Source organism: Martes martes (genome assembly GCF_963455335.1).
Source record: "Martes martes genome assembly, chromosome: X".
Lineage (NCBI taxonomy): Eukaryota > Metazoa > Chordata > Mammalia > Carnivora > Mustelidae > Martes > Martes martes.
Genome location: NC_137897.1, coordinates 121,600,743 through 121,626,579, shown reverse-complemented (window position 1 = coordinate 121,626,579; position 25,837 = coordinate 121,600,743). Strand labels below are relative to the sequence as shown.

Genomic DNA, 25,837 nt, shown 5'->3' with positions numbered 1-25,837 from the left:
TATGAAACTTGTAAATGATGTTAATACAGTAGCATTATATAATATGCAAATTACATATTAAGTGAAAAAAGATAAAAATTATAAAGACAAAACATTTTAAATTATATTTTAAAAAACTTATGCATAAAAAAGAAAGGGAAGACACAGAAATGTTAAGGGGACTACAAGTGGAACTTATGTCTTTTTTCCCATTTTCTATATTCTCTCAAATGAGCATCTGAATGGAAAAATAAATACTAGTTTCATTTCCATCATTATTATTCAGTGTCAAGTTTCATATTTTTTACCCATATCCTCTCTGAGTACACTATACTAATATTAAGGTTGAAAATATCATATCAAAGTAGTGTGGTTATGTTATTCTGAAACTATAAACCCTTACGAAGGAAATGATCTGGCAGAGGCAAGATTTAAATGGCTTTCTTTTATTAACAAAGCCTAATACCATTCCTGATACGTGCTATTTATATGCATTTATAGAATTAACTTAATTTTTGCTCTTTCGTTCATACCTCTAAAGAGCTGTGTTTCTTCAAAGCAGTTCAATTTTCATGTACTTAAAGTGAGTAAATCATTCACGTCCTAATACTGACAAGGATATTTTGTGCCAATATACTTACCGTAATGAGGTTTGGGAAAATTAGCACTTACAATATATCAAGATGTATACTAAAATACTAAAATACTAAAAACCTAAAATACTAAAATATGGGGACTTAAAATTGTGAAGGAAAAAGTGACTCAAGGAACGCTGGTGTCTTTAAGATTTAACTCCTCAATTATTTGGTGATCTGTATTCCTTCCAAAGAGATTCTGTGTTGTTCCTACAAACATTAAGTTCTTGGGACATGCTGGTTATATATAGAAGTAAATGAACTTTACAAATATGTGAAAAGACACACGTTAACTTTAGAAAGAATAATGTTAAAAAAGAAGGTGCCATGCCACAGTTTTAACGTCAATGTTTTAATATCATGAAATACAAGTACAAAACATTGTACGAGTATATGTTGTACTACATGGAGAAGGAATAATACATTTGTGTTTTTATCAGAATCTGTATCACCCAGTGCTAGCCACTGGACCAATGGCTTTCCACAGGGATTTTTCTACTTTTCCTATGACATTTTATGAGTAAAAAAAGCTCAAAAATCTTTTCAACCACTGTAGATTTACGTATATCTTAATATTCTTGTTCAGCTGCTTTGGAGAACAGTTCAGAAATACAAAATTGCCTAGCCAAGAGTTTTGAGTAGCCAAAGAATGTTGTCATTTCACGTTGGTCAAGATCTCTCCCTTACGCTGTCATTGCAAAGAAACCGAGCACTTCTACGGGGTAAGAAAAAGCATTGTCTCAGTAGCCCTCTTACTGTTTAGGAAGGCAAACTACCATTTCTTGAAAAGTACAGAATATTACAATAGTTATTGGCTAAGCAGTAATTCATGAAAATCCATTTTTATAAGACAAATAACAGCAACAGAGAGCCATAAAGCTCCATATGTACTAAAGAAAACAAGTTTGGAAATACTTAAACTGTTTTTCCTACCTCTACACTGGTTTAACCACACAAGTGAGAGTTTAACACCAGCCAATAAAGAATTCAGCTTCCATAGCACCCCTCAGCCATTTCAGCCAAGATTTTTTTTTTTTATGACAAACCAAAAAAAAAAAAAAAAAAACACGATGAAGGTAGCATTTACTTTGTCGGAAATAAAAAAAAAATTAAAATATTGTTAATTTCACAAAATATTTGAAACCAATTTTGTTTTTATAATAAGATGATGTTTATCTTTTTTAAGTTTTAATTATCGTTCTTGCTGTTAAAAAAAATCAAAGTCATGTCAACCTTTAGGGATAAGCTTTGGGGTACTTAAAATAACATGTTTGGAAAACTGAACCACATTTTTCTTTGCCAGCATTATGCTTTGTTCTTGGTAGAATCATCTTTGTTTCTTCTTTTTACATCCCAGTTATAAACCCTGGCCATATCTGAAAGAATTGTCAAAGAAAACGCAAATGCAAAAATCTAAAGACAGCACATGCAATGACTAAGTTAAATACTCACTCACAGAGTGAATCAAAGAGAGAAACCGTGCACGCAAAATACCGGTAACAAGTGTTGTGAGCCATCTTGCTATAATAGCATTTAAGAAATTCCACTAATACAAGGTCAAGGTCTCAAATCAGTAATTGTTTAGCACATGTAGTCAACTATAGTGTTATACTTGACAAAATATGCGCCTGACACCGTCAAGAGTTTGAAAGATAGCCCCTCATCCATGAAATTCAAAGACTGTTCAAACCATATCCTTTCAGGCAATATTTAAATCAGTACAATTATCAATAATTTCATGTCTTACCCTCCCTTTGGTTTAATAGGACATTCACTCAATTTCTTTCTCTTTCCACAAGCACCATCGTGTGCAGGCCCTCACACATCAACTATTTCTTTCATGGACTGTGCCTTTGGTGTTGGGTCCATAATTCTTCACCATACTCAGCTCATCTAGATTTTCTCCAAAGTTATCTCCTAGAAGGTTTTTTTCCTTCTTCCAGAAGTTTAATAGCTTTGCTCCCTCCTCTGGATAAAGTCTCCACATTACGAGTCCCACGCCATCCCTTGCTCTAGGCCTCCAACAGGCCTGTCATCCCTCACCCAAGCACCCAACACCCGCTGCACGCACTTGAAGTGCTCCCAGTCTGGCACAGAACACGAAGTACTACGTGCAAAGTGCTCAGTAAGCACAGGGAAACAACAAAACACCCCAAGGATTTGAAAATGTTGAGAAATGATCTGATGCTTGAGCTAAAGTATGAAGGGAAAAAAGGAGTAAGCCACAAAAATAGGGGGAAATCATTCCAGGTAGGAAGAACAAAGCAGAAATATAAAGGGGTGAGGAGAACTGACTAGGGCTCTTTGGAACCCAGGATACATGGGCAAAGGCTAGGGCAAAAAGAGGTCAGTGGCATGAAGTAAGACTGGCTTTGGAATACCTCACAGAGCGCCGCAGGCGACTGTGTGGGGCCAATGACTGCAACAGGCACCAGGAGAGAGAGGTCAGAGAGGAAAGGCAAAAGAGCTGGGTTTCGACCGCCTGCCCGTCCTTGACCGGAACACCTACCCTCACCTCTTCGCTCTGCTGATCCAAATCCTATACTACGTTTAAAAACAGCCCAAGTTCTAACTTCTGAAAGCCTTCTTTGAACTAGTTCCAGCTCATCTCTCTCTTCCTCTAACTTTAAATTGCCTTGGCACTGCACACCTGAAACGAACTCACTTGTATTTTGCTACGAAATTATCATTTAGCTGTTTTACATGTGCAGTTCTAAACTCTGGCACTCTTTTTGTACCCTTACCATCCTGTGCCCCCAACAGCTGCAGCACCACAGGAGACCCTTGATAAATGTTTGTGGATTAAACCATTGAACTAGCTTTGAAGGTGTCTGGAGAAAATATCTGAAAGAAAAATGCTTATGCACTGATTTGAATGCGCTGTTTCCAGACCTTCACACTTCAAATTCAGATTAATCTAGCTACAAACTTAGTTGAGTATTAGTTCCAAAAGTGTTATTTATTACTCTCACAAAATCTGCAAGTTCAAATCAGCCTAAGAATAAGGATATTCTTCTCATTAAAATAATGCAAATGATAGTGTCAAAAACATCTGATCTTTCTCCTTTCTTCCCTTTGGTTTTAGTTAAAGAAAGGATACTGACTTCTGTGGTAGTAAACTGATCTCGAAGAAAGTCAAGGTCTTCCTCAAGAGAATCCAGATTCTTCGTGGCAGTCGATAAATTCTTTTCCAATAATGCCTGGGCTTCATCAATATCATATTCAAGCATTACATTGGCCTGAAGAAAGAAAGTCAGGGTTAGAACAAGGGATGGCAAACTAGAGCCCTTGGGCCCAATCTAGCCAGCTGCCGTATCCTGTTTTATGGGAACCCAGATATTCCGCATTTCCTCATGCTTTCACACCACAGCGGCAGAGCTGAGTAGCTGTGACAGAGACCATGTGCTCTGCAAAACCAAAATATTTACTCTCTGACCTTTTACATAAACTTTACTGATCCCTGGGTTAACGAATATATTTACATACATTGTATCATTTACTCCCCATAAGAACCCTGGTCAGTCAAGTTATCTTCTTCTTTGCAGGTAAGAAAATATGGGCTCAAAGAGGCCAGGTTGCCTACCTAACAAAGATCTTAAGTAAATGGGAGAATTAAGAGAAGAACCAATGTTTAGATACCAAATCCCATCTTTCTACAACCTCCATGATGACACTAAATAGTAATGCATTTGAATCAACTTAAATAGTTAATTCTAAGCTTAAGATACAGTAACTTAAGAGTTTTCAAATACATACATATGACCTAATTTGATCCAATAATGGCTAGCTTTGACTGTCCTCTTCCTACCTTCAGATGCTAGGGGCAAAGGCAAGGTGACTGTTGAATTCTGAAGATCTGGTGTTACTACCAACACTTAGAGATGCATGCATTCTAGAAGCCAGGAACCAAACCTTTCCCAGCTCTGAACTCCTCCTATCACCTGCCTTACCACTGCGCATTTCCTGAACCACTTCCCTCATCTGACAAAAGGCATTTAAAAATCACTCAAAGGATCACTGTAAGGATTCAGCAAGATAGACAACATGAGAGTGTCTGGCACAAAGCAGGTGCTACATAAATACTGACGGAATAACCCAATCCATGACAGTTAGAAAACTGTAAAAAAATTGAGGCAGGACAGAAAAATACTCAATGGAAAGTACATGTCTCTTCAATACCAGACCCCAATCTCATTCCTGAGTCAACTGCCACTGTGGGTTTTGTTTTTTGTTGTTGTTTTTATTTTTTTGGTCAGAGAGAGAGAGAGCATGAGTCAGCATACAAGCAGGGGGAGTGGGAGAGGGAGAAGCAGGCTCGCTGCTGAGCAAGGAGCCCGATGTGGGACTCAATCCCAGGGCACCGGGATCGTGACCTGAGCCAAAGGCAGACGCTTCACCCACTGAGCGACCCAGGCGTCCCTCCACTGTTTCTTATTACTATTTTTTTTTTCAGAAAATTTCTATACTTTGGTTCCTTTTAACAAAAAAAATCAGACTACATTTCCAAAGACTTCACTCGTGTCAGAAAAACATGGATGGTTCGCTCAGCAAGTACCCTGTGCCAAGTATTTCTCTGGTTGACTCATTCCTCAGTCTTACCGGCCTCTCTCTGACGGTCTAACAGGCACCTCAAGACTGACACGCCCAAAACACAACTCCAGGTAACCCGCAAAGGGCCGTGTTAGTCCTCCGCCTACAGGAAGAGCTACGAATATTCTCCCTGTTGTTCGTCTTCCAGCTTTGCTTATAGTTTCTGAGTTTCGTGGCCAAAGCAAACCATCCTTATTCCAGGGTTAGAAAACAAGTTACTACTTGGCCTAAAACTTTGATGGTGTCAGTATTTCAGGCAAGTATATAACACATTTAGAATTCATGTCTTATGAGGTATGAAGTGGATTCCAGACGTAATTCTCATCAGAGAGCTCCCTGTTGTCCCAGTCTGGTTGATAGAATCATCTTATCCCCACCTGCTGATGGAATGTGAGCCACTGGGTGGATAGCTGTTCCATTTACAGAACTAAAGCTACGTAAGTATGGGAGTTAGGGTTACAGAACGAAATGCACAAACCCTGAAAATATTACAAAGAACAAAAATCAGGAGGAGGAACTAAGGAACAGAATGAGTTTTGGGTTATTAATGTGCCCACTCTTCATAGCATTAGAGTGCCTCTACAAGATAACAGCAAGGAGGAAATCCTTCCAGTGAGGAGAGATGATGGGAGCTATACACTTAGCTTGCTACTTTGTACGGGAACTTGTCTGGGGTAACAAGACCAATGGACAGCTAGCTGGACAGTCAGGAATGGGCTGGATGATTGGTCAGGGGATTGAGAAGAGTAAGATAGGAAAAAGCTCACAGACAAGGTCTATGACATCATCTAAAATTGAAATATATGGTTTTAAAAATGGACTCTAATCTTGAGGTTTTTGTAATAATCTTTTCCCCCTTAAGTTTTGAGAGATCTTTCCAGAACTAATAAACCCTACGGGCAAGAAACATTTATCTGAGGTTCAGCCATCCTTTCTATTTTATTTCTTTTAAGATTTTTTTTGAATTTATTTATTTGTCAGAGAGCATGAGCAGGGCAGGGCAGAGGGAGAGGGAGCAGCAGACTCCCCGCTAAGCAGGAAGCCCGATGCGGGGCTCGATCCCAGGACCCTGGGATCATGACCTGAGCCGAAGGCAGAGGCTTAACAACTGAGCCACCCAGGCGCCCCCTATTTTATTTCTATTTCTCTTCCTTCTGTTACATTTATGAGATGAAGCATCAGCTAAAGGGGAAGAGAGAGGACTTCAGTTAGTTTTCTTGACCGGGAGAAACAAGGACCTTTTGCAGCCCATCACACTCATAATTCCAGTCGGTTTCCAATACAGAGCCCCTGAGCTCCCAGCCCGTGTCCCTTCCAGAGTCAAAGAGAGATGAGCGCCTTACGCAGCTTAAGCAGCAGTGTGGTGCCGGGCAAACCCCACTGGGTCACAAGTGGCAGCCACGGAAGCCGCGGCCATTTCAGCTACTTACCCCCAACCAAAGACACACTTTATCAGTCGGAGGAACGGAAGCTTTGCAATACAGGTTGTCTGCCAGCAAGAATCTGGTCTCCAGTGAACTGGTGGACTCCTTCAAACAAATGACAGGACTATAAATAGGCCAGTTTAACAACAGGGTTCTAAAGGAGAGATCACAGAGCCGGACCTAAGTCATGTAAAAGTGCCATCGTGCCAATGAGCGCAGTGTGAAAAGAAACGAATGCCGGCGCCAGATGGCTGGGCATGGGGGGGACACGGATTCTGGCTCAGCTACTTACTGCTTGTGCAAATTTGCCATTTCACTTGACTTCTCTGGGTTTCAGGTTCCCGATTTATAAAATTAGGATAACAATAGTCCTGACACCTCTGAAGGCTGTGGAAAACAGACTTTACACAAACATACACACACGTACACACAAAACAGTGCCTGGCACACAGTAAGTGCTATGCAAGAGTTAGCAATTACTGGGGCTCCTGGGGCGCTCAGTCAGTCAAGCATCTGAGTCTTAATTTCAGCTCAGGCCGTGATCTCAGGGTTGTGAGACTGAGCCCACATCAGCTCTGAGCTCAGAGTGGAGTCTGCTTGAGAGTCTCTCTCTCTCTGCCCTTCCTCTTTCTTCCCCTCCCCTGCTCCCACTCTCTCTCCTTCTCCCACTCTCAAAAAAAAAAAAAAAAGTTAGCAATTATTACTTCATTAGTGCTTCACGCTCAACCGACCAGTTTCCCGAAGTCTCTCAAAATTTCACCACATAAAATAATTACTGGAAATAGTTATTCTAGTAGTCAAGTAATAAATTATATATACATTTTTTAAAGATTTTATTTATTTATCTGAGAGAAAGAAAGAGAGCATGCACAAGCTGGCGGTGTGGGGGAGAGGGAGAAGCAGACTCCCCCTGCTGAGCAGGGAGCCTGATGTGGGGCTCGATCTCACAACCCAGGGAATCACGACCTGAGCCAAAGGCAGAAGCTCAACTGACTGAGCCACCCAGGCACTCCCACTTAATCTTTTAAATACAATATGCTTATAAAATTTAATGTTTACAGCCTGCTTTTATTTAATGACTATTGGATTAAGACTCAGAAGGTTCTCCAATCCACTTCTGCCGGTAACTAGCTATGTGCCACTGTGAAATGAGAACCCAAAACACAATTTCTAGGACTCTTCGCAGATCTATAAGTTTTAGACTCAGTCCCTATTCTTAAGGAGAACAGTAACAACAATAAAAACCCTTGGATGCTGCTACCTCAAAATAAGACATTTTCTTTTTGTACCTAAATAATTTTCAATTGCATTTAAGTTTTACAAACACCTCATGTAAGTAAAATAATCCAAGAAGTGTAGGCCCTAAAATTAAAGCGGACTTGGGAAAAAAGCCACAAAGTTACATTTATCACAGAGGCACACTGTGACATCAGTATGGGTACAGGAGAGTCGGGAAGGCAGACCGGGTACTCTAACACGCTCAGATACCAGGGACCAGAGTCAAGGGAGACGAGTCTCTGCTGAAGTACGCCGGTTCACTCATATTTAGAAACAAAAATGTACTTACTTTTTTCTTCTGCATGTATTTTAGAATTTCTAAAGTCTGCTTAATTTCAGGAATCTGACCTTTCAGCCTGTGGATAAGAAAAAGGTTAACTTAGTATTTTGCACGCAAGAAAAACACCAGGGCACAGTCTTACTAGCTTTGCATTTTCTACCGATTTTCTTTTTGAGAACTAATAAAATCATCCATTTGTCAAAACCCACGGAATACACAACAGCATAGCGAACCCTCAGGTAAGCTAAGGACCTCAGGTAATAGTAATATATTGATATTGACTCATCGTTTATTTATCTTTTAGGTAGGCTCTACATCCAATGTGGGGGTTGAACTCATGACCTTGAGAACAAGAGCCACATGCTCCAGTGAGAGCCAGCCAGGCACCCCGTGACTCATCAACTGTAACCGATGTCCTACTCCGGTGGGGACTGCTGATAATGGGGGAGGCTCTGCATGTGCAGAGAGGCGAGGAATGTATGGGAAATCTCTGTACCTTCTGCTTAACTGTGCCATGGACATAAAAGTGTTCTAACAACTAAAATCTGTTAAAAATTATTCTTGAAAAGCTACTAACAACTGATTCCAAAGGGACATCAACCTCACTGGCAAGAAAAGAAGAGACAAAAACACACTGGAAACACTGAAAGTTACTTAGAAGAAAGGATGAAACATTTTTTTATTTTGTTGACACTGAGGTTTAGCTCTTTAGGATGGTGACTAAAAGTTACCCAAGGCTATAACGTGCTGTGCATGGAAAAACGTGCAAACTAGGGGCTCCTGGGTGGCTCAGTTGGTTGAGCGTCTGCCTTCGGCTCAGGTCATGATCTCAGGATCCTGGGATCGAGCCCGACATCTGGCTCCCTGCTCAGCGGGGAACCTGCTTCCCCCTCTCCTGCTCGTCCTGCTGTGCTTTCTCTCACTCTCCATCAAATAAATAAAATCTTGAAAGAAAGAAAGAAAGAAAGAAAGTGGGAAGGAAGGAAAGAAAGACAAACATGCAAACTAGCTGTGGGGGCCCTGTCAAATCACAAGGGAATTTGTAATAAGACAAAAACAAAGGACACAAAACAAAGCTATGGTTCTTTCAGAATACGTTTAACTAAATATGACTGGAAATTGGTATGTAAACAAAATTTAAATGTGATAATGAAAATGTACTTATTATAGAAGAGTTGAATCACCATATTGCACACCTAAAATGAATATAATAACACTGCATATGTTACTATACTATGTTATGTTAATATATTATGTTAATGTTAATATAATACTAAATATGTTTATATATATATAGGAATTTAAATAAAAACTTAATAAACCAAAAACAAATAAAATATACTCATTGTATCATACAAAGGAAGTCACAGCATGCATGAAGGAGACTAGCACGGCAAACTTTACCATTCCTTGTGCTACTGACCTGGCAGGAAGTATGTTAGATGAGCCTGCTACTTAAAAAAATACTACCACTATGTGGAAATAAAGTCCAGTGAATAATCTAGAAACACATTTACTGTTCTTTTTTTTAGTTAGTTTGAAGGCTAATGCTCTGTGAGCTCTTTACAAGTTCAATATGGATGTTGTAGATCTTCCAAATCTGCTTACTTTTGTATTACGTGTTGATATAGGTAAATGCTAAAAAGATACATTTATTTGTAAAATATCTGCTAACGCACACAACATAAGGAGAATGTTCAAATAAAGGGTTTTGGTCATGTCCATGAGTTCTATGATAACTTTTGTACGTATAACATTATATGTAACACATAAATTACGAAGCATATTAATAAATCAAGCAGCTGCAACCCCGATCAACTTAGGTCACCAAGGTCACTGAGCATGTCCAAGTGGTATACCCCTCCCCACTCTGCTCCACCCCAAGAGACAGCAGCTCTCCTGTGTGCTTACAGCCCCCCTTTCTTCTTTTTCCAATAATTTTGTCACATTCATGCATATTCCCAAACAATATATTCTTTGCTGGTTTCCTGGCTTAGTACAATCAAGTGTTGAATGCATTTTACTCAGGCTTGCTTAACTCAATTAGGTTCCTAAACTTGTTCATTCATTTTCACTGCTGTGTAATATTCAATTATGAATATAGCACAACTTCTTTATCTACTCTCCTGCCAATGGACACTCGGGTCACTTCTAGGTCTTTGTTATCATAAGAGCAGTGGAAATCTCTAGGTTCTAGGAGTGGGTAGGAGAGTAAGAAGGGAGACAGCAGCTTAGAAGGGAAGCAGATCAAATCTTCAAAAGGAGAGCACAGTTAAAGGAAAACTTTGTAGATGTTTTTTCCTCCCTCGAAATTGCCCTGGGTGAATCACCTTACCTTCTCCCTCACTGCTACAGGGTGGAAAAATGGTAGAACTGACCAGAAGCAGAGAGGTCAGGCTGAGGAGCTGAGAAGACAAATACTGGGCCCCAGTAGTCCCCCTCTACCCCAACTCCTACTCCCAGGAGTGAAGACAGTGAAGGGCAGAGGAACAAAAAGAATCCTCAGAGGCCAAGTCACTTGGTTCGGTAGAAGGAACATTTGTCCAATGGCGATGCCCTAGACTGTAACACCAGCAGCATCCTTCCTACCCATACTCACCAAAAGCAACTTAAATTACCCCCAACCCCACCACATTACTAGCCAAAGAAACTGATATCCTTGAGGGAGTATGAGCTGATAAGGAAAGAAATGATAATCTGAAAACACAACTACAATAAAACAAAGACAATAAACTTAACAACACCCATCAGATGAAACAAAATGAATTACTGAAAGATGAGATTATACAGTATGTATTTAAAAATACCTCAGAGAAAAAAGAGAGGATATTGCTAATATAAAGAAACAAGTAGCTAGCTATAAGAAGAGCTAACCAAAATGACTAGGTACAAAAAAACGTAATGGTTGAAATAAAGAACTCATGGACATCCAAAAGACAATTACGGAAGTCAGCAGAAGAGAAGAAATAATAAAGAGAAATGGAAGGCCAAATCAGAAGCATTAACATCTAGACTAACAGGAATCCCAGAAGGAGACAAGAGAAAAAAATTATCAGAAAAAAATGCAAAAAATGATAATCACAAAATTCCCAGTTAAAAAACAATAAAAGACAGGGGTGCCTGGGTGCCTCAGTGGGTTAAAGCGTCTGCCTTCCGCTGCTCAGGTCATGATCCCGGAGTCCTGGGATCGAGCCCCACATCAGGTTCCCTGCTCCGTGGGAAGCCTGCTTCTCCCTATCCCACTGCCCTTGCTTGTGTTCCCTCTCTCTCTGTCAAATAAATAAATAAAATCTTGGGGTGCCTGGGTGGCTCAGTGGGTTAAGCCGCTGCCTTCGGCTCAGGTCATGATCCCAGGGTCCTGGGATTGAGCCCCACATCAGGCTCTCTGCTCAGCGGGGAGCCTGCTTCCCTTCCTCTCTCTCCGCCTGCCTCTCTGCCTACTTGTGATCTCTGCCTGTCAAATAAGTAAACAAAAATCCTAAAAAAAAAAAAAAACAATAAAAGACATACAACCCAGGTGTTGAGGAGATTACAAGACAACTACAAAATACTAAAGAACTTTTACACAGCTGAAGGTAAAGTTAAAGGCAAATGATAGGTTGCAAGGAAAAAGTTAACAGAATATGTAAAAGAAAAAGGTTAGTATCCAAACTCCACAGAGCCACCTGCTGCGGAACAACTCGATCATGCACAAAAATAATTTTCATTGCATAGCTGACATCTCAGAGGTGAGGAAGTTCCAGAAAAACTTAAAGGATAAAAAACTCGAAAAGGCTTTGAGTTGAGCAGTGAGAACTAGAGAAAAGTAAGCATCATGAGTTAGGTGCTGCGATCAGTTACAGACCCAAGCCTGGGTCCCTGCGTCGCAGCTCAGTGGGGAAGCTCACATATTAAGAGCCCAAACAGGAGCAGGCTGGTACAGAGTCACCACTCCTGGCAAAAGCAAAATCCTCCATGGATAAAGGCAAACCACACAGTTACCCATAGTTACAGGAAGCTGACATATAGTAGGTTAAGAGAGAAGAAAAATATCCACACATAGACAAATTACAGTGAAATGAAACAAAAGAGATTATCATCTTGAAAGTATCCAAAAAGAAAAATCAGTTGATCTAAAAAGATAGGCTAGATTTAAAACAATAACCTTATGTTATTTAAAGGGAACACCCTTAAATATAAATAATAAACAGTTGGAAAGTAAAGGGATTGGAAAAGATGAATCAAGAAGATGTTAACCAAAAGAAGGCTGGGGTAGCTGAAGTATCCAACAAAACAGACTTTAAAACACTAAGCATTATCTTATATAGGGTTAAGTTCACCAACACACAATAATTCTCAAATTGCACATGCCCAATAATATAGACTAAAAAGTTTTTCCAAAGGCATAAAGATTGTTTCAGGTTAAGATGACAGAGCAGCACTCCCACCTCTGGCCTCTCTAGCAGTCAGAGAGCACAAACACACCTCCTTTGCTGGGGGGTAGCAGAGAGCAGCTGAAGGTGGCAGAACTACAGGGCTGACTCCAGGAAGAGAAGAAACTGAAAGGGGGACTGATTTCCTGCAGCTACTCTCACCAAATAATGAGTAGGGATTGCTTCTCTTTACAGAAGTATAACAGACTTAATTATAAATAAAAAAAATATATAACTGAATCAGAGCATCATTTTGCAATGCACAATTAACGGATCTAGGCACGGAGCACCATAAAAACAGACAACTAGATACTATCTACCTCTTAACAGAAAAATGATAACACAAACCTATGAAGCAGTGTTGTCACCAAGACCCTGAATATGACCAAGACTGCAGATCGAACGACCAATTTACGGTATTGAGAAGACAAACAAACATGACCGAAAATCTCCCAATTGCTTCGAAATTTAGCAACACAGTTCTGAATAACTTATGGATTAAAGATCTACCTGTGAAAGATAAAGCAATAAACCTTTGAGAATAAGATACTAAGAGGGTATCTTCCGGAACTTGGGATAGGAAAGTATTTCTTAAACAGGAGAAAACAGACTGTTAAATTGGACCACGTGAAACTTAAATGCTGTTGAGACAAATAGTGCATCGCAGTACATCCACTAAAAAAAAAAAAAAGAAAAAATTCAAAGCTTATACATACCGTACATAAAAATAAACTTCTGGATTAAGAAGTTAAATGTGAGGGACGCCTGGGTGGCTCAGTCAGTTAAGCCTCTGGCTCAGGTCATGATCTCAGGGTAATGAGACTGAGCCCCATGTCAGGCTCCACGATGAATGTGGCGCCTGCATAAGATTCTCTCTCTCTCTCTCTCTACCCTCCCTACCAACAAAAATAAATTAAAAAATAAAAAGTTAAATGTGAAAAGCAAAATTTTAAAACTTTTAGAAGAAAACAGAGAAGTCTGTGTTTTTGAATGGGAAATATAGGGTAGGATTTCTTAAATGAGATGCAAAAAGCTATTAAGGGAAATTTTAACCAAAAACATTTAAATTAAGAACTATTCATCAAAAGAAACCATAAAGAAAGAAAAAAGATAAATTACAAAAGGAAGAAAAATTTCTCATCCGTGTAACTTAGAAGGATTAGCATCCAATATACAGCTGACCTTTAACAATGTGGGGGCTGGTGCACCGATGCCCCGTGCAGTTGTAAATCCATGTATAATTTTTGACTCCCCCAAATAGCCTAGTGCTAACTGGAAGCCTTACAGATAATATAAACAGTCGATAAACATATATTTTATATGTTATAATACGTTTTATGTATTATATACTGTATCCTTACAATAATACCTAACTTCTCCTTATTTTTTCTAATATCTCAAGGCTATGCAGTCCATCTGCAAGTTTTTTCAAACTGTCAAATAATCTTCCAAAAATGTTTCCAAAATATATATTGAAAAAAATCCAGGTGTAAGTGGACCTGTGTTTAAACCTGTGTTTGAACAATCTATGTTGTTCAAGGGCTGATGCACAAAGAACTCCTACAAATAAAAAAAGACAACCAACACACTACTGAAACGGGTAAAGCTCTTCAGACAGCTTTCCATATTTACTATCTCCAATTTCATTCCCTTTTAAACCACTGGACCAAAAACGTTCCCATCCACAACACTAACGACTTCCACTTTGCTAAGTCCAAGTCAGTTTTCAGTCCTTGTCCTACTGACGCAGGTGACCATTCCCTTCTCTGTAACACGTTTTCTTACCTTAGCTTCCAGAGTAAACTCTCCTGGTTTTCCTGACCCCACAGGCAGCTTTTCAGTGTTTTTACTGGTTATCCCCCTTCTCCCTAACGTCTGACTGTTGAAGTACCCAGATCTTTGATCTTTCCTTCACCTACATGCACTCTTTTGGTGATGGAGCTCATTTAGTCCCATAGCTTTAAATTACTCCCAAATTTGTATCTCCAGCCCAGATTGCTCCCAAAATTCAGACTCCCAAATTTAATTGCCTGTTTTAACACCTATCTGTACTTGGATATCCAAAAAGGTATCTCAAATGTGTCCAGAATTGAATTCCTGATCTTCCTCCAAACCTGCTTCACCTGGTCTTCTCCATCTGAGATGACGGCAAGTAACTCCTCCAAGTTGCTCTGACCTGGGAGCCATCCTCCATGTGTCCCTCCACATCTCACCTCTAATCCACCAGATCATGCTCATTCCAACTTCAAAGTAAATTCAGAATATGCTTCTTTACCACCACCTCTATCACCTTACCTAGATTAACGAAAGGGACTACTAACTGACCTCCTTGTTTCTGCCCTTCTCAGGAATATGATCAGCTAGCAACCCAAGGGAATCGTACAATAATAGGGAAAAATCGGACCATACTCCTTTCCTCAAAACCCTCAGCAGCTGCCACCTCCAACACTCCACACCCTCTTATTTCATTTCTTATTTCCGTATCATTTATCACCTTCTAACCTACTCTATAACCTAGTTCTGTTTTCTGGCTAGAATGTCAGCTCCATGAGGACTGATATATCCTAAGTACTTAAAATGATGCCAAGCACATATTAGGTGCACAATAAATATTAATTCTATTGAATTGTGTGTTTACTATCCAGACTCCACTAGACTGCAACCTTTCTAAGGGCAGGGATTGCCTGTTTTGTTCACTGATGTACCCCAAGTGCACCTAATTAGGAAGGCTACAGGTACACAGTGCAATTTTTATCCCTCACATTCAGGCCTAGAGCATATGTAAACCTGGAGTGAGTACCCTACTATACCATAGTACTAGAGTTCGCAGTATAACTCTGATATACAAATCTCCTCCTCCTTCCCAGGGCTCGGTCCTGAGGCCCATTTCTTCTCTATCTACAACCTCCCTGTGGGTGATCTGAAATCTAATGACTTAATTCTTCTTTTTAAAATGAAAATAAACTTGTATTACAAAAGCAATATGTGACTACTGGAGAAATTTAGCAATACAGATAACCAGATTTTTTTAAAGTATCATATTCCCACCACCTAAAGATTACCACTGTTAATGGTAGTGTAGCTTCTTCCAGAAATTGGTGTACATATACATTTTTTTTCCCAAAATGAGAGCATATCCTTCATAGTGTTTTCTATCCTGCTTTTTTCGGCTAACACTCTCCATTTGTTTATGTCGATGACTTTTCATCTAATACGTAGCCCTTATTCAAATTTCCCTGTCACCAAATCAAATGAGAAAATGTATCTGAATACAAACTTTTGTACTTTTATATGAATGGCACGTTATGCCCAGATGATCCTTCCTTGCTTCAGTCTGCCTCCGAACTCACAACCAGCCTTCAAACTTCTACAAGGCCATATGCTCCCCTTGGAAGCTTCTCCTGAGTCTCCTCGTCCCCCTCCAGATTACACCTTTCCCTGTGCTATCTCACCACTTTGTATTAAAGTATCTCAACTGCTATACTTTATTTGCTTATCTTATTTACATACCTATCATGCCCCTAGACTGTGTCCCTGTTGAGAGCACACAAAACAATACCTGGTACCTAGTCGGAATTCCATAAATATTTAACTGACATAAGAATGCTGCCATATGTGCATAGCAGATAGCCCCAAGTATTTACTGCAGTGAACTGACTTTATAATCTACTATAAAATATATAGGGAAATAAACAATTGAGAGCAAGGATGCATTTGTCCTATGCCCACTTTCTGTGAACTCTAGGGAAAGTCATAACCTCTATGGCAAAATAAGAAGGATGAACTAGAGATCTAAGATGTTCTGACCCTAGATGCTTTGGAATAAGGTCTTCAATACCCGTTCTATTATGTTTTCAAAACCATCTTTAGACTGATAATACCAGCTGCCCGCGAGGATGTGAGCCACTGGAACAACTGGAACTCCATGCGCCGCCGGCGGGAATGAAATACGGCACGGGCGCTCTGGAGGACTTGCGGTAGTTCCCTTGTGACACTGAACACTACACTTAGCATACAGGTCAGCAATTCTACCCCGAGGTGATTACCCAGGAGAAATGAAAACAAACACCCACACAAAGACTTCAATCAAACGGGGAAACAACCTAAATGTCCACTGACAGGCAAACAGATTAAAAACTGTGGCACATACACATACAATGGAGCAGGATTCAGCACTGAAAAGAAACTAATTGACTGATACACACAAAACCATGGGTGACTCTCAAAAGCATTGTGCTATCTGTAAGAAGCCTGACATAAAACAGTAGTTACTACAGGCTTTCATTTATATGAAGTTCAAGAACAGACAAAACAAATTTATGGTGAAAACAATCAGAATAGTGGTTGTCTCTGGGACTGGGCAGAGTTGGCCAGAAAGGGGCGACAGGGAACTTCCTGCAGTAACGGAATATTCCACATACCGATCTGGGTGGTGGTTACAGAAGTGAATACATCTGTGAAAATTCATTAAACTGAATATTCAACAACTGGACATTTTATTACATGTTAATTATGTCTTGATTTTTAAAGTTTAAGCCATACAAGATTAACAACAAAAAAACAACTTGTAAATTTTTACACTTACCTCCTTTTCTTTTGAGCAAGGTTGAGTTCCATAAACTTATACTTCTGGTACTGTTCGTCCAGCTTCTTTAGCACTATATCTGCAGTCTCATTCCCAGGCTGTTTCATGAAAGAATCTACATCTTCCTTTAGTATCAAAAATAACACATGACAAATTTTACACTTTTTTTTAAAGACTTTAAACCCTGAGATCGTGATCTGAGCCAAAACCAAGAGTTGGTCATTTAACCAAATGAGCCACTTGGGTGCCCCCAAATTTTAGAATTCATACCTCTAATCTGATTTTTGACTGCTTCAACTTCAAAACATACCGAAAAAAAAAAGCTTGTTTCTTCTTTCCAAAGGATTGTTTTTAACTAAAATGTAGTTATAAAAAGCTCAAGACCATTTCAGGCAGTGCACGTACATTATACAGCTAATTTATTCTTCCCCCAGGTTCCTCTTTTTATTTTTATTTATACATACAGAAAGTAAGATGACCTTACCTGCTTTATGCACCCCCCCCCCGGGCGGCCCTAGTAGTGAATATGAAAATTACCAGCAATGGAACCCGTTGCGTTGCCTAGTCATGTAGCCTGGTCACAAAACGACTCAACAGATTGTATGCCAAAAGTATCGACTAAATTTTTTTAAAGATTTATTTATTTATTTATTTGACACAGAGAGAGAGAGAGAGAGAGAGATCACAAGTAGGTAGAGAGCGGGGGGGGGGGGTAGCGGGCCCCCCGCCGAGAGCCCGACGCGGGGCTCAATCCCAGGACCCTGAGACCATGACCAGAGCTGAAGGCAGAGGCCCAACCCACAGAGCCACCCAGGTGCCCCTCGACTAAAATTTTTAATGCAAGTTCTACCATAGAAATCATGCTAAATACAGGCACTAGGTTCCCGAGGCAAGCCACAAATACCTCCTTAAGTAGCAACTGGTGGAAATAAAGTAAACCTAAAAGGAAAGCAGAACAATCTTTCATAAAAGGAATAATTAAGCAAAAGACAAGTAGTAAAGCTGAACAGCGTTTTAAATATACACTACATACTGGTCCTTGAGGAAAAGCTAGTTAATTAGATAAGGATCAGGAACTAGATGAAAATATATGGAAATTTAAAGGCAATCCTACGGGATCTTTCTAGCACTTTAAAGAACTTTATTCCTTCATTTTAAGTTAAATTCAATTACCTTCCGGTTTCTGAGATCTCTGTGTCGTTATTCTTATCCATACTTACTAGCTGTAAGGGCGTATTTTAACCAAAACAAGATAAGAAGGAAAAGAAAAACAGCAGCAAGGGAATGCGAACTATGAAGCCATCAAGCCAGAGACATAGCAAAAGAAACTGGAAAGGTGAGGCTGGGGGAAATGGCTGAAGTCTGCATGTATAATGGAGACACCGTCTTCCTAGAAGGGTCACTGCAGGAAAGAGGCAGAAGTCGAAGTTTCTAGCAGCTGGTAGATATTGCTGGGAGCTTAGAGTCTATCGAGCAGAATTAACTATAGCAGCACAGGATTGTGGCTACGAGACAGGGCCTGCCTGGCTTGAATCCTGGCTTCACCACATACTAGATGTGTTCACTTTGGAGAAGCTACTCAACCTCTCTCTTTGCCTCGAGTTTCTTGTCTCTAAATGAAAATACCTTTCCCTCACAGGGAACTAAATGAGTTAGCATCTGTAAAATCACTCAAAGAATACATGAGAGCTATTAAATGCTCAACAAACATTAGCTATGTCTATAATACAATGTGCTGAGGGAAAAGATGAAAGTGCCAAGAGTTCTGTCTTGGGGCAGTGGTCAAGAAAAATGACAGGCAGAGACGCTTGGGTGGCTCAGTTGGTTAAGCGTCCAACTCTTGATTTTTTGCTCAGATCATGATTTCAGGTCGTGGGACTGAGTCCTTCATTAGGCTCTGCGCTCAGCAGGGAGTCTGCTTGTCCCTCTCCCTCTGCTCTCACCCCACCTTGTGAGCTCTCTGTCTTTATCTCTAAAATAAATATATAAACTCTTTTTTGAAAAAAGAAAAACTACGGGGAGGTCATATGTGAAGTAGATGTTGAGAGATTAAGACAGGACATCAGCAACTGGGCAAGGGGGAAAGGACAGTTCAAGCAGAGAAAGAAAACCAAGTATGGCACCAGTGGGAATAGAGGAAAGGATGAGGTCTGACTCTTAACCAGTACAGTATAGGGCCTCCTATATCAGAGAAACGAATGCATATTAAGCATCCACTTGTTATACTGAAAGCACATACAGCTTCTCACAGCAACTCTCTAAACATTGCTACTCCTGTTTCAGCAAAAGTAACTGAGATTCAAGGTGGTAAGAATAATACGCTCAAGACGAAGCAGCAATTGCCAAGCAGAGGTAGGGTTCAAACCCCGGCTGCTTAGAAACCAGTGTTCTTTCTACAACACCATATTATTGAAATACTTACATAAAATTTGGATTGCCTATGTATTGTATTCCACTAGTAGAAATTTTAAGGTCTAGTAAAATAACCCATAGCAATTTTAGGGAGGAAAGGTATTTTAAGATAAGACTTTTTAAAGCCTCAGATAAAGTGTATCCTCCTGAATGAGATTTTTGAAGCCATCTCTAGTTGAGGCCCAAGAATGTACTATTTAAGGCACTATGAAAATTGAATTCAACATCTAGTTATGAGCTTATACTTATGTGTCAGGTGCTGTGCTAGGACCAGGAGAAATGACCCTGAGCCAAGATGACTATCTCACTTTCCTCCCACTGGCAGAGCATGTAAATAAATAGGGGCTCTGGTACTCTACAGATTGCCCAAGTTCAAATCCTGGATAAAATGCTTACACATTATATGACTTGGGGCCAAGTGACTCGAGTAACTCAGTTTCATCTACAAAATGGGAATACTAATACCTACCTCCTAGAGTTTTGTAAAAGCATTAAGAAAGTGCCTGGCAATCAGCAAATTCTGTCTCATTACCATTCGTTGGGAAATGAATGTAAAGAAATAAATGGCACAGCTCAGAGAGAAAACACAAAATTAGAAAAAAAAACTACAAAATTGAATCATCAAATGCAAATATGCAATATATGCAATACAGAGTGTATATAAAAATGGTCTAAATAGGGGCACCTGAGTGGCTCAGTGGTTAAGCCTCTGCCTTCAGCGCAGGTCATGATCTCAGGGTCCTGGGATCGAGGCCCGCATCGGGCTCTCTGCTCAGCGGGGAGCCTGCTTCCCCCTCTCTGCCTGCCTCTCTGCCTACTTGTGATCTCTGGCAAACAAATAAATAAAATCTTTTTAAAAATGGTCTAAATAAAGAATAAATAAAAGAAGTGGGTATTTTGAACGAAAATGAACAAAAGGTGGAGATAAAGCAATACAGGCACAAACCAAAAGGTCAAGAAAATTCCGCTGAGACTTAAGTCAGAACTGAGTGAGGAAAGACCAATGATACTGACCTGAAGACTAGTCGTGTTTTCTGCGATATAGGAGGTCCTACACTGTACTGGTTAGAACTCAGACCTCATCCTTTGTTTTCTCGCATTATTCAAACAGTTTTGAAATACTATTTCTAGACTGTCTTAATGAAAGGACAGTGTTGAAGTCATGTAGCTGCTTCTCTTTGATTGGATTTGGGACGGATTCCCCCTCTTCTGCGAAACTGCATTCCCTACCTCCCGTCTCTACTCCCCACGATGCATTCTGTTAAAGTGTTAGAATGGTGTACGTAAAACCAAATACGATTATAGCCTTTATTTAGACACCTTTATTTAGACACCTTCTAATGACAGCCCGTTACCTACTGGATAAAGCCGGCACACTCTAGACTCTACCCTCTACCTTCCCATCAGTCTCTTCTTCCATTCCTGCAAAGCAAAAGACCACTGCATTCCTTCAACAGACGAGGTGTAATTTCCTATTTTCACAACTAAGCACCAGGTGTTCTGCCTCCTCACTGTACCCTAAGTCACCATACAACCGTCGGTCGTTCCAGCACCTAGGCCGAGTCTCTCTCCCGGCTTCTCTCCGCCTCCCCCTCTCCCTTACAAGCCGCACAAGGTGAAACCCGGCACCTGGGGGGAGGCCCCTCAGACCGCCCCGCCCCGCCCCGCTCCGCAGTCCTCACGCCCGGCACACCCTTCTCTTCCCAGACCGCGTTTCCCCCGGGGTGGGGGATACCAGCCGTTCAGTTCGTCTGGGCGTAGAGGGGAGGGCTGGCAAGTGCTCTCTCCCAGGTCCATTAGCTCAACTCCTCCCCCACAGTCGAGGCCGCGGTAAAGCCAGGAAAGAAAGGGGTAGCCCGCGCTCTAGCGCCAACATGCCGAAGGTCGGCGTGCCTCTTACCACAAACACTGCCTCAGGAATCCCTAGGTGGAGCCGCCGCCCGTTCCCTGCGGCCGCTTCTCCTAACGGACAACCATCCTTCGCGGCCGCCATCTTGGAGAAGCGTGCGCGCGACTAACCGCCCCTCGGGCCGCCAACCGCTGGTGGTCCCTGATTGGCTCGCTCACAGCCGCAGGCTCGCCACCGCCGCCCCGCCCCCACCTCCTTGTGAGTCTGCGCACTCATTGGCGCGCAGGAAGTAGCCGCCCCTTCTCTCTCCGACGAGTCGCCCATCCTGTGGATGCTGATTGGCTGTGCACAGGCGACTGACAAGCCAGGAAGTGCCGCGGGGGAGCTGCTGGCTCTGCAGGAAGAACCAATGTGGGGGTCAGGGAAGGGGGATCTTGCGGGTTTTGTGGGTGAGAGGGCTCGAGCATCCTCGGAATCAGAGACCGTACTAGACCTCAGTACCATCGCAGAACGGGCAGCACCTTCCAGAATAGCCTTCGAAGCGAACCGATTCCTTCTCGGCTACAAGTGAATCTGGAACCTAGACGCCACGACGGGTTCTCGGTCTCGGTACCTTTCCGGTCCCAGCGAGCTTCCCGGCCCTCAAAGGGGGCGTGTTTTGTGTCTGTTTCGGAGTGGAGCCTTTGGCCTGATTTTAATAAATACCCCGCCCACTGCACCAACCTCTCCTGAAAGCCACCCTTGATCAGAATGTTGCCATCCCAATTCAACCATTTTCGAAACTTGATATCATTCACACAAAATCCTAAGAACTTGGTCAACATGGTCCACCACGAGGACGCCTTGAAAGTAAGTGCATTATACGGACCTAAGTACTTACTCTTTGGTCTCTTCTAACAACTAACAACCTTGTTCTTCCCACCTTTGCTTGTACTGGAGTGCTTGGCCGTGAAGTGGTGCTCCATCCACTCACACAAACAGTACTATGAGGGTTAGGGTAAAGGTTAGTTCCCTTACTTAGTGGGGATACATATGTAATAATGACAGTTCTTAACATTTATTAAAATCTATGTGTGTGCCAGTCACTGAGTTAGGCTGTTTAATCCCCACAAGCCCAAGAGGGCGGGAGGGACTATCATCACCCATAGTTAACATACAACTAAAGAACCTAAAAAATGAACTATTTGTGGGGTGTCTGAGTGGCTCAGTGGGTTAAGCCTCACACTTTGGACTTAGGTCATGATCTCACGGTGGTGAGATCAAGCCCCACCTCATGCTCCACAGTGAGCTTAAGATTCTCTCTCCTCCACTCCCTCAGCCCCCCCCCCTCTAAAAAACCGGACCATTTGTAAGATAATAGGATAAATGTTTTAAGAGTCACATATTCGGTAGCAAGGGAGCACAGGTACTACACTACCTCAGTATTTTTAAATGACAATAACAAGGTATACCAATAAGGCTGTTGTAAAGATTAGATGACATACATGTAAAGAATCTAACATGTGCCTGCTACACGGTAGGGTAACCAAATGATTTTACTTTCATTATCTTGTCCTGACCAACATCCTTCCAGTCTGGTCCTTATGAACACATACATGAAGTGACCTTGTCATTGTAGGTACCAGCAGAATCAGAAAAGGGTCAAAGAAAAGCCTTTCAAGGCCAAAGAAATGAACCTACATGCAGTAAGACCCTGGACTAGGGAATGAAGAAGCCAAAGTTACCCCAACTAAGTCAAGAAAGAGGTCAGGCCTGGGAAGCTAGAAGTCCATGACTCAAGTTCCAGCTCCTAACACTATAAGGCAATCTTGGATAGTACTAACTACTACGGACTCCTAGAAATACCAGTAATCTGGATGGAACCTCTAATGTCACAGATGATGAAACTAAGGCCTACAAAGAGAACAAAATGTGCCTACAGTCCCACAGCAAATCTTGGGATAGAGCAGAAAAAACCCAAATAATTCACTCCAAAGTCCAGTATTCTTTATTTCATGAAAACAGACCTGTGCAATAAAGTAGAATATCCAAAAACAGACAAGTACACAAAGGTAGCATCTCAAACCCCTGAACCAAAGATGGACATTTTAACAGATAGTGTTGTGACAGTTGGGTAGCAATTTGGGAAAAGCTAAAATTAGGTTAATATCACAAACAATATACAAGAATAAATTCCAAATGGATTACCAAAATAAATGTTAAAAACCCCAAATCAGATATGTTCCAGAAGAAAATAGGAGGTAATACCACCTTTAACTTTGGAGTAAGACATTCTATGACTCATCCAGGGACAAAGAGAGAAAAAAAGTCAATATATTTGCCCATTTATGAAAAAACAACAATACAACTCCTCCAAAAATAATACCAGAACAATTCAAACTGTAAATTCAGCTTGAAAAAATAACAGCACAATGATGTCATACAGACAGACAAAGCATACTGAAAAGTGGGCAAAAGTCAATTAACAAGAAGATATAAAAGTCTCCTTTAAACATGAAACATGTTCAACCTCACAGACACTAATAAAATTCAAAGTAAAACTCCTGTGAGGAGAAAGCCGTAAGAAGAATGAAGACCTATCTGAGAGCTGGGAGATGGGGATGGGACAGGGAAAGGACACTGGAGAGAGGGTAGAGCAGAGCAGGATAATGATGGAGCAAGGGGCAGGCAAAACAATTAAAAACCAGAGAAGGGAAGAAGAGCAACATAATTTAAAAAAGAGGGTGAGGCTAAAGGACATTGAGCAGGGCTGGAACTGTGGGACATGGGGTTTATACAGACAGCAAGAAGAAAGGGAGACACGAAAATTGGAAGAGAGGCCCACCCTCCACTCTGAACACACTCAGAAATCCGCTCAGGGAGGGAAACATGGCTGGAGGTACAGGAATTGCAGCAGGACTGGAGTAGTAAAAACAAAAGCGCAGAACTGAGGAGCAGGAGGCAGATGGATTGGAGAGCAGCAGAACTGCAGACCTGGGGAGACCAGGGCAGGGAGGACATTGGAAGAGTGAGGAAAGTGGCCAGAGCTAGAGGACTGGGGAGACAGGAGGAGTTCCAGAACTGGGGAGATGAAAGAGGTTGCAGGAATAGAGACGAGGGAAGAGGAAAAGGACTGCAGAGAGGACTGGACTGGTGTAAAGGTACTGGGGGGAGTAAGGAAAGTGGGTGGGGCTTGAGACTAGAAAGAGGGGTGTTCGCAGAGGGCCTGAGAGAAGAGAGGGTTTGGAGGACTGGAAGGGGCAGGACTAGAGGACCTGGGACAGGAAGAAGCTGGAGGACTGGACATGGAGTGGGACTACAGAACTGGGGGAAAGGGAGGTGGTAGAAGGCTGGGAAGATGACTGATGCAAGAGGAGAGAAGAAATTGAACAGGGAAGTAGGACTAAAGAGGAGGAGGAGCCGAAGACTGGAGTGGGTCAGTGGTAGAGGGCAGTGGGAGCTTCTATATAGTAGTAACAAAACCTAAGAATATGAAATTAAATAGTTCCATTATATTAGAATTAAGTAGTTAGATAATGAAATATGCTAGTTACCATTAAAAACTCCAAATCAACGGAGAGAATTTAAATAAATAGAGATTTATACCATGTTCATGATTTGGAAGCACCAATATTACTAAAGTTTCTATATGTTTATTTTCTCCAAATTTAACTATATATTGGGTGTAGTCCCAAGCAGCATTCTCAGGCGCCTTTGAAAGAAAGAAAGAAAGAAAGAAAGAGAAAGAAAGAAAGAAAGAAAGAAAGAAAGAAAGAAAGAAAGAAATTGGTCAGCTGATTGTAATATTTTCATGGGATTTTCAAAGAGAATCCAAATACCTGACACAGCCTTGGAAAATATGAATGAACATGGAAGACTAATACTACCTGATTTTGTGGCCTACAGAAAACTATTGTGATCAAGACAGTGTGTTGTTGGTCTAAGGATAGAAATATGGCTCAATGGAACCAAACAAAGTGAAAAATAGAGCCATAAATTTGTTGTCAATTGATTTTTGAGAAATCTACCATGGCAACTCAAGGGGAAAAGAGTTGGCTTTTCACAAATGTTGCAGGAACAGTTGCATAACTATCTGAAAAAGTAAATCTCTACCCTTATTTGTCACCAAACATAAAAACATATTTTAGATGGATAATAGATCTAAACATTAAAACTGCAACTACAGACCTTCTCAAAGAAAATGGGAAGATATCTTCATGACATTGGGAGAATCAAATATTTCTGATGACACAAAAGGCACTAATCATAAAAGAAAAACTTCATAAATTAGATTTCAAGAGTGGGAAACACCTGCTCACCAAATGATACCATTAAGAATGTGAACAGGCAAAAAAAAAAAATGTAAACAGGCAAGTGACAGACTGGGACAGATTATTTGTAGAATATATATCTA

At 41.0% G+C, this 25,837-nt stretch overlaps 1 protein-coding gene across 1 annotated transcript; it reads right to left on the bottom strand.

The window, feature by feature from the left end:
* Nucleotides 1-945: 945 nt before the first annotated feature.
* VBP1 (VHL binding protein 1) lies at nucleotides 946-21,694 on the bottom strand. The gene is made up of 6 exons (XM_080795123.1): nucleotides 21,496-21,694; nucleotides 17,184-17,308; nucleotides 8,196-8,262; nucleotides 6,635-6,733; nucleotides 3,715-3,853; nucleotides 946-1,990 (listed from the first exon to the last, which is right to left on the bottom strand). The coding sequence occupies exons 1-6, from the start codon at nucleotides 21,586-21,588 to the stop codon at nucleotides 1,920-1,922; spliced, it is 594 nt and encodes a 197-aa protein (XP_080651249.1). The 5' UTR covers nucleotides 21,589-21,694; the 3' UTR covers nucleotides 946-1,919.
* Between the last annotated feature and the right edge of the window lie 4,143 nt (nucleotides 21,695-25,837).

Coding starts and splice junctions, on each gene's coding strand:
- VBP1 (XM_080795123.1), bottom strand. CDS start 21,588: ATGGCGGCCGCGAAGGATGGTTGTCCGTTAGGAGAAGCGGCCGCAGGG. Junction 17,309..21,495: donor TTCCTGAGGCAGTGTTTGTG/GTAAGAGGCACG, acceptor TTGATACTAAAG/GAAGATGTAGATTCTTTCAT. Junction 6,734..8,195: donor AATACATGCAGAAGAAAAAA/GTAAGTACATTT, acceptor ATTTGTTTGAAG/GAGTCCACCAGTTCACTGGA.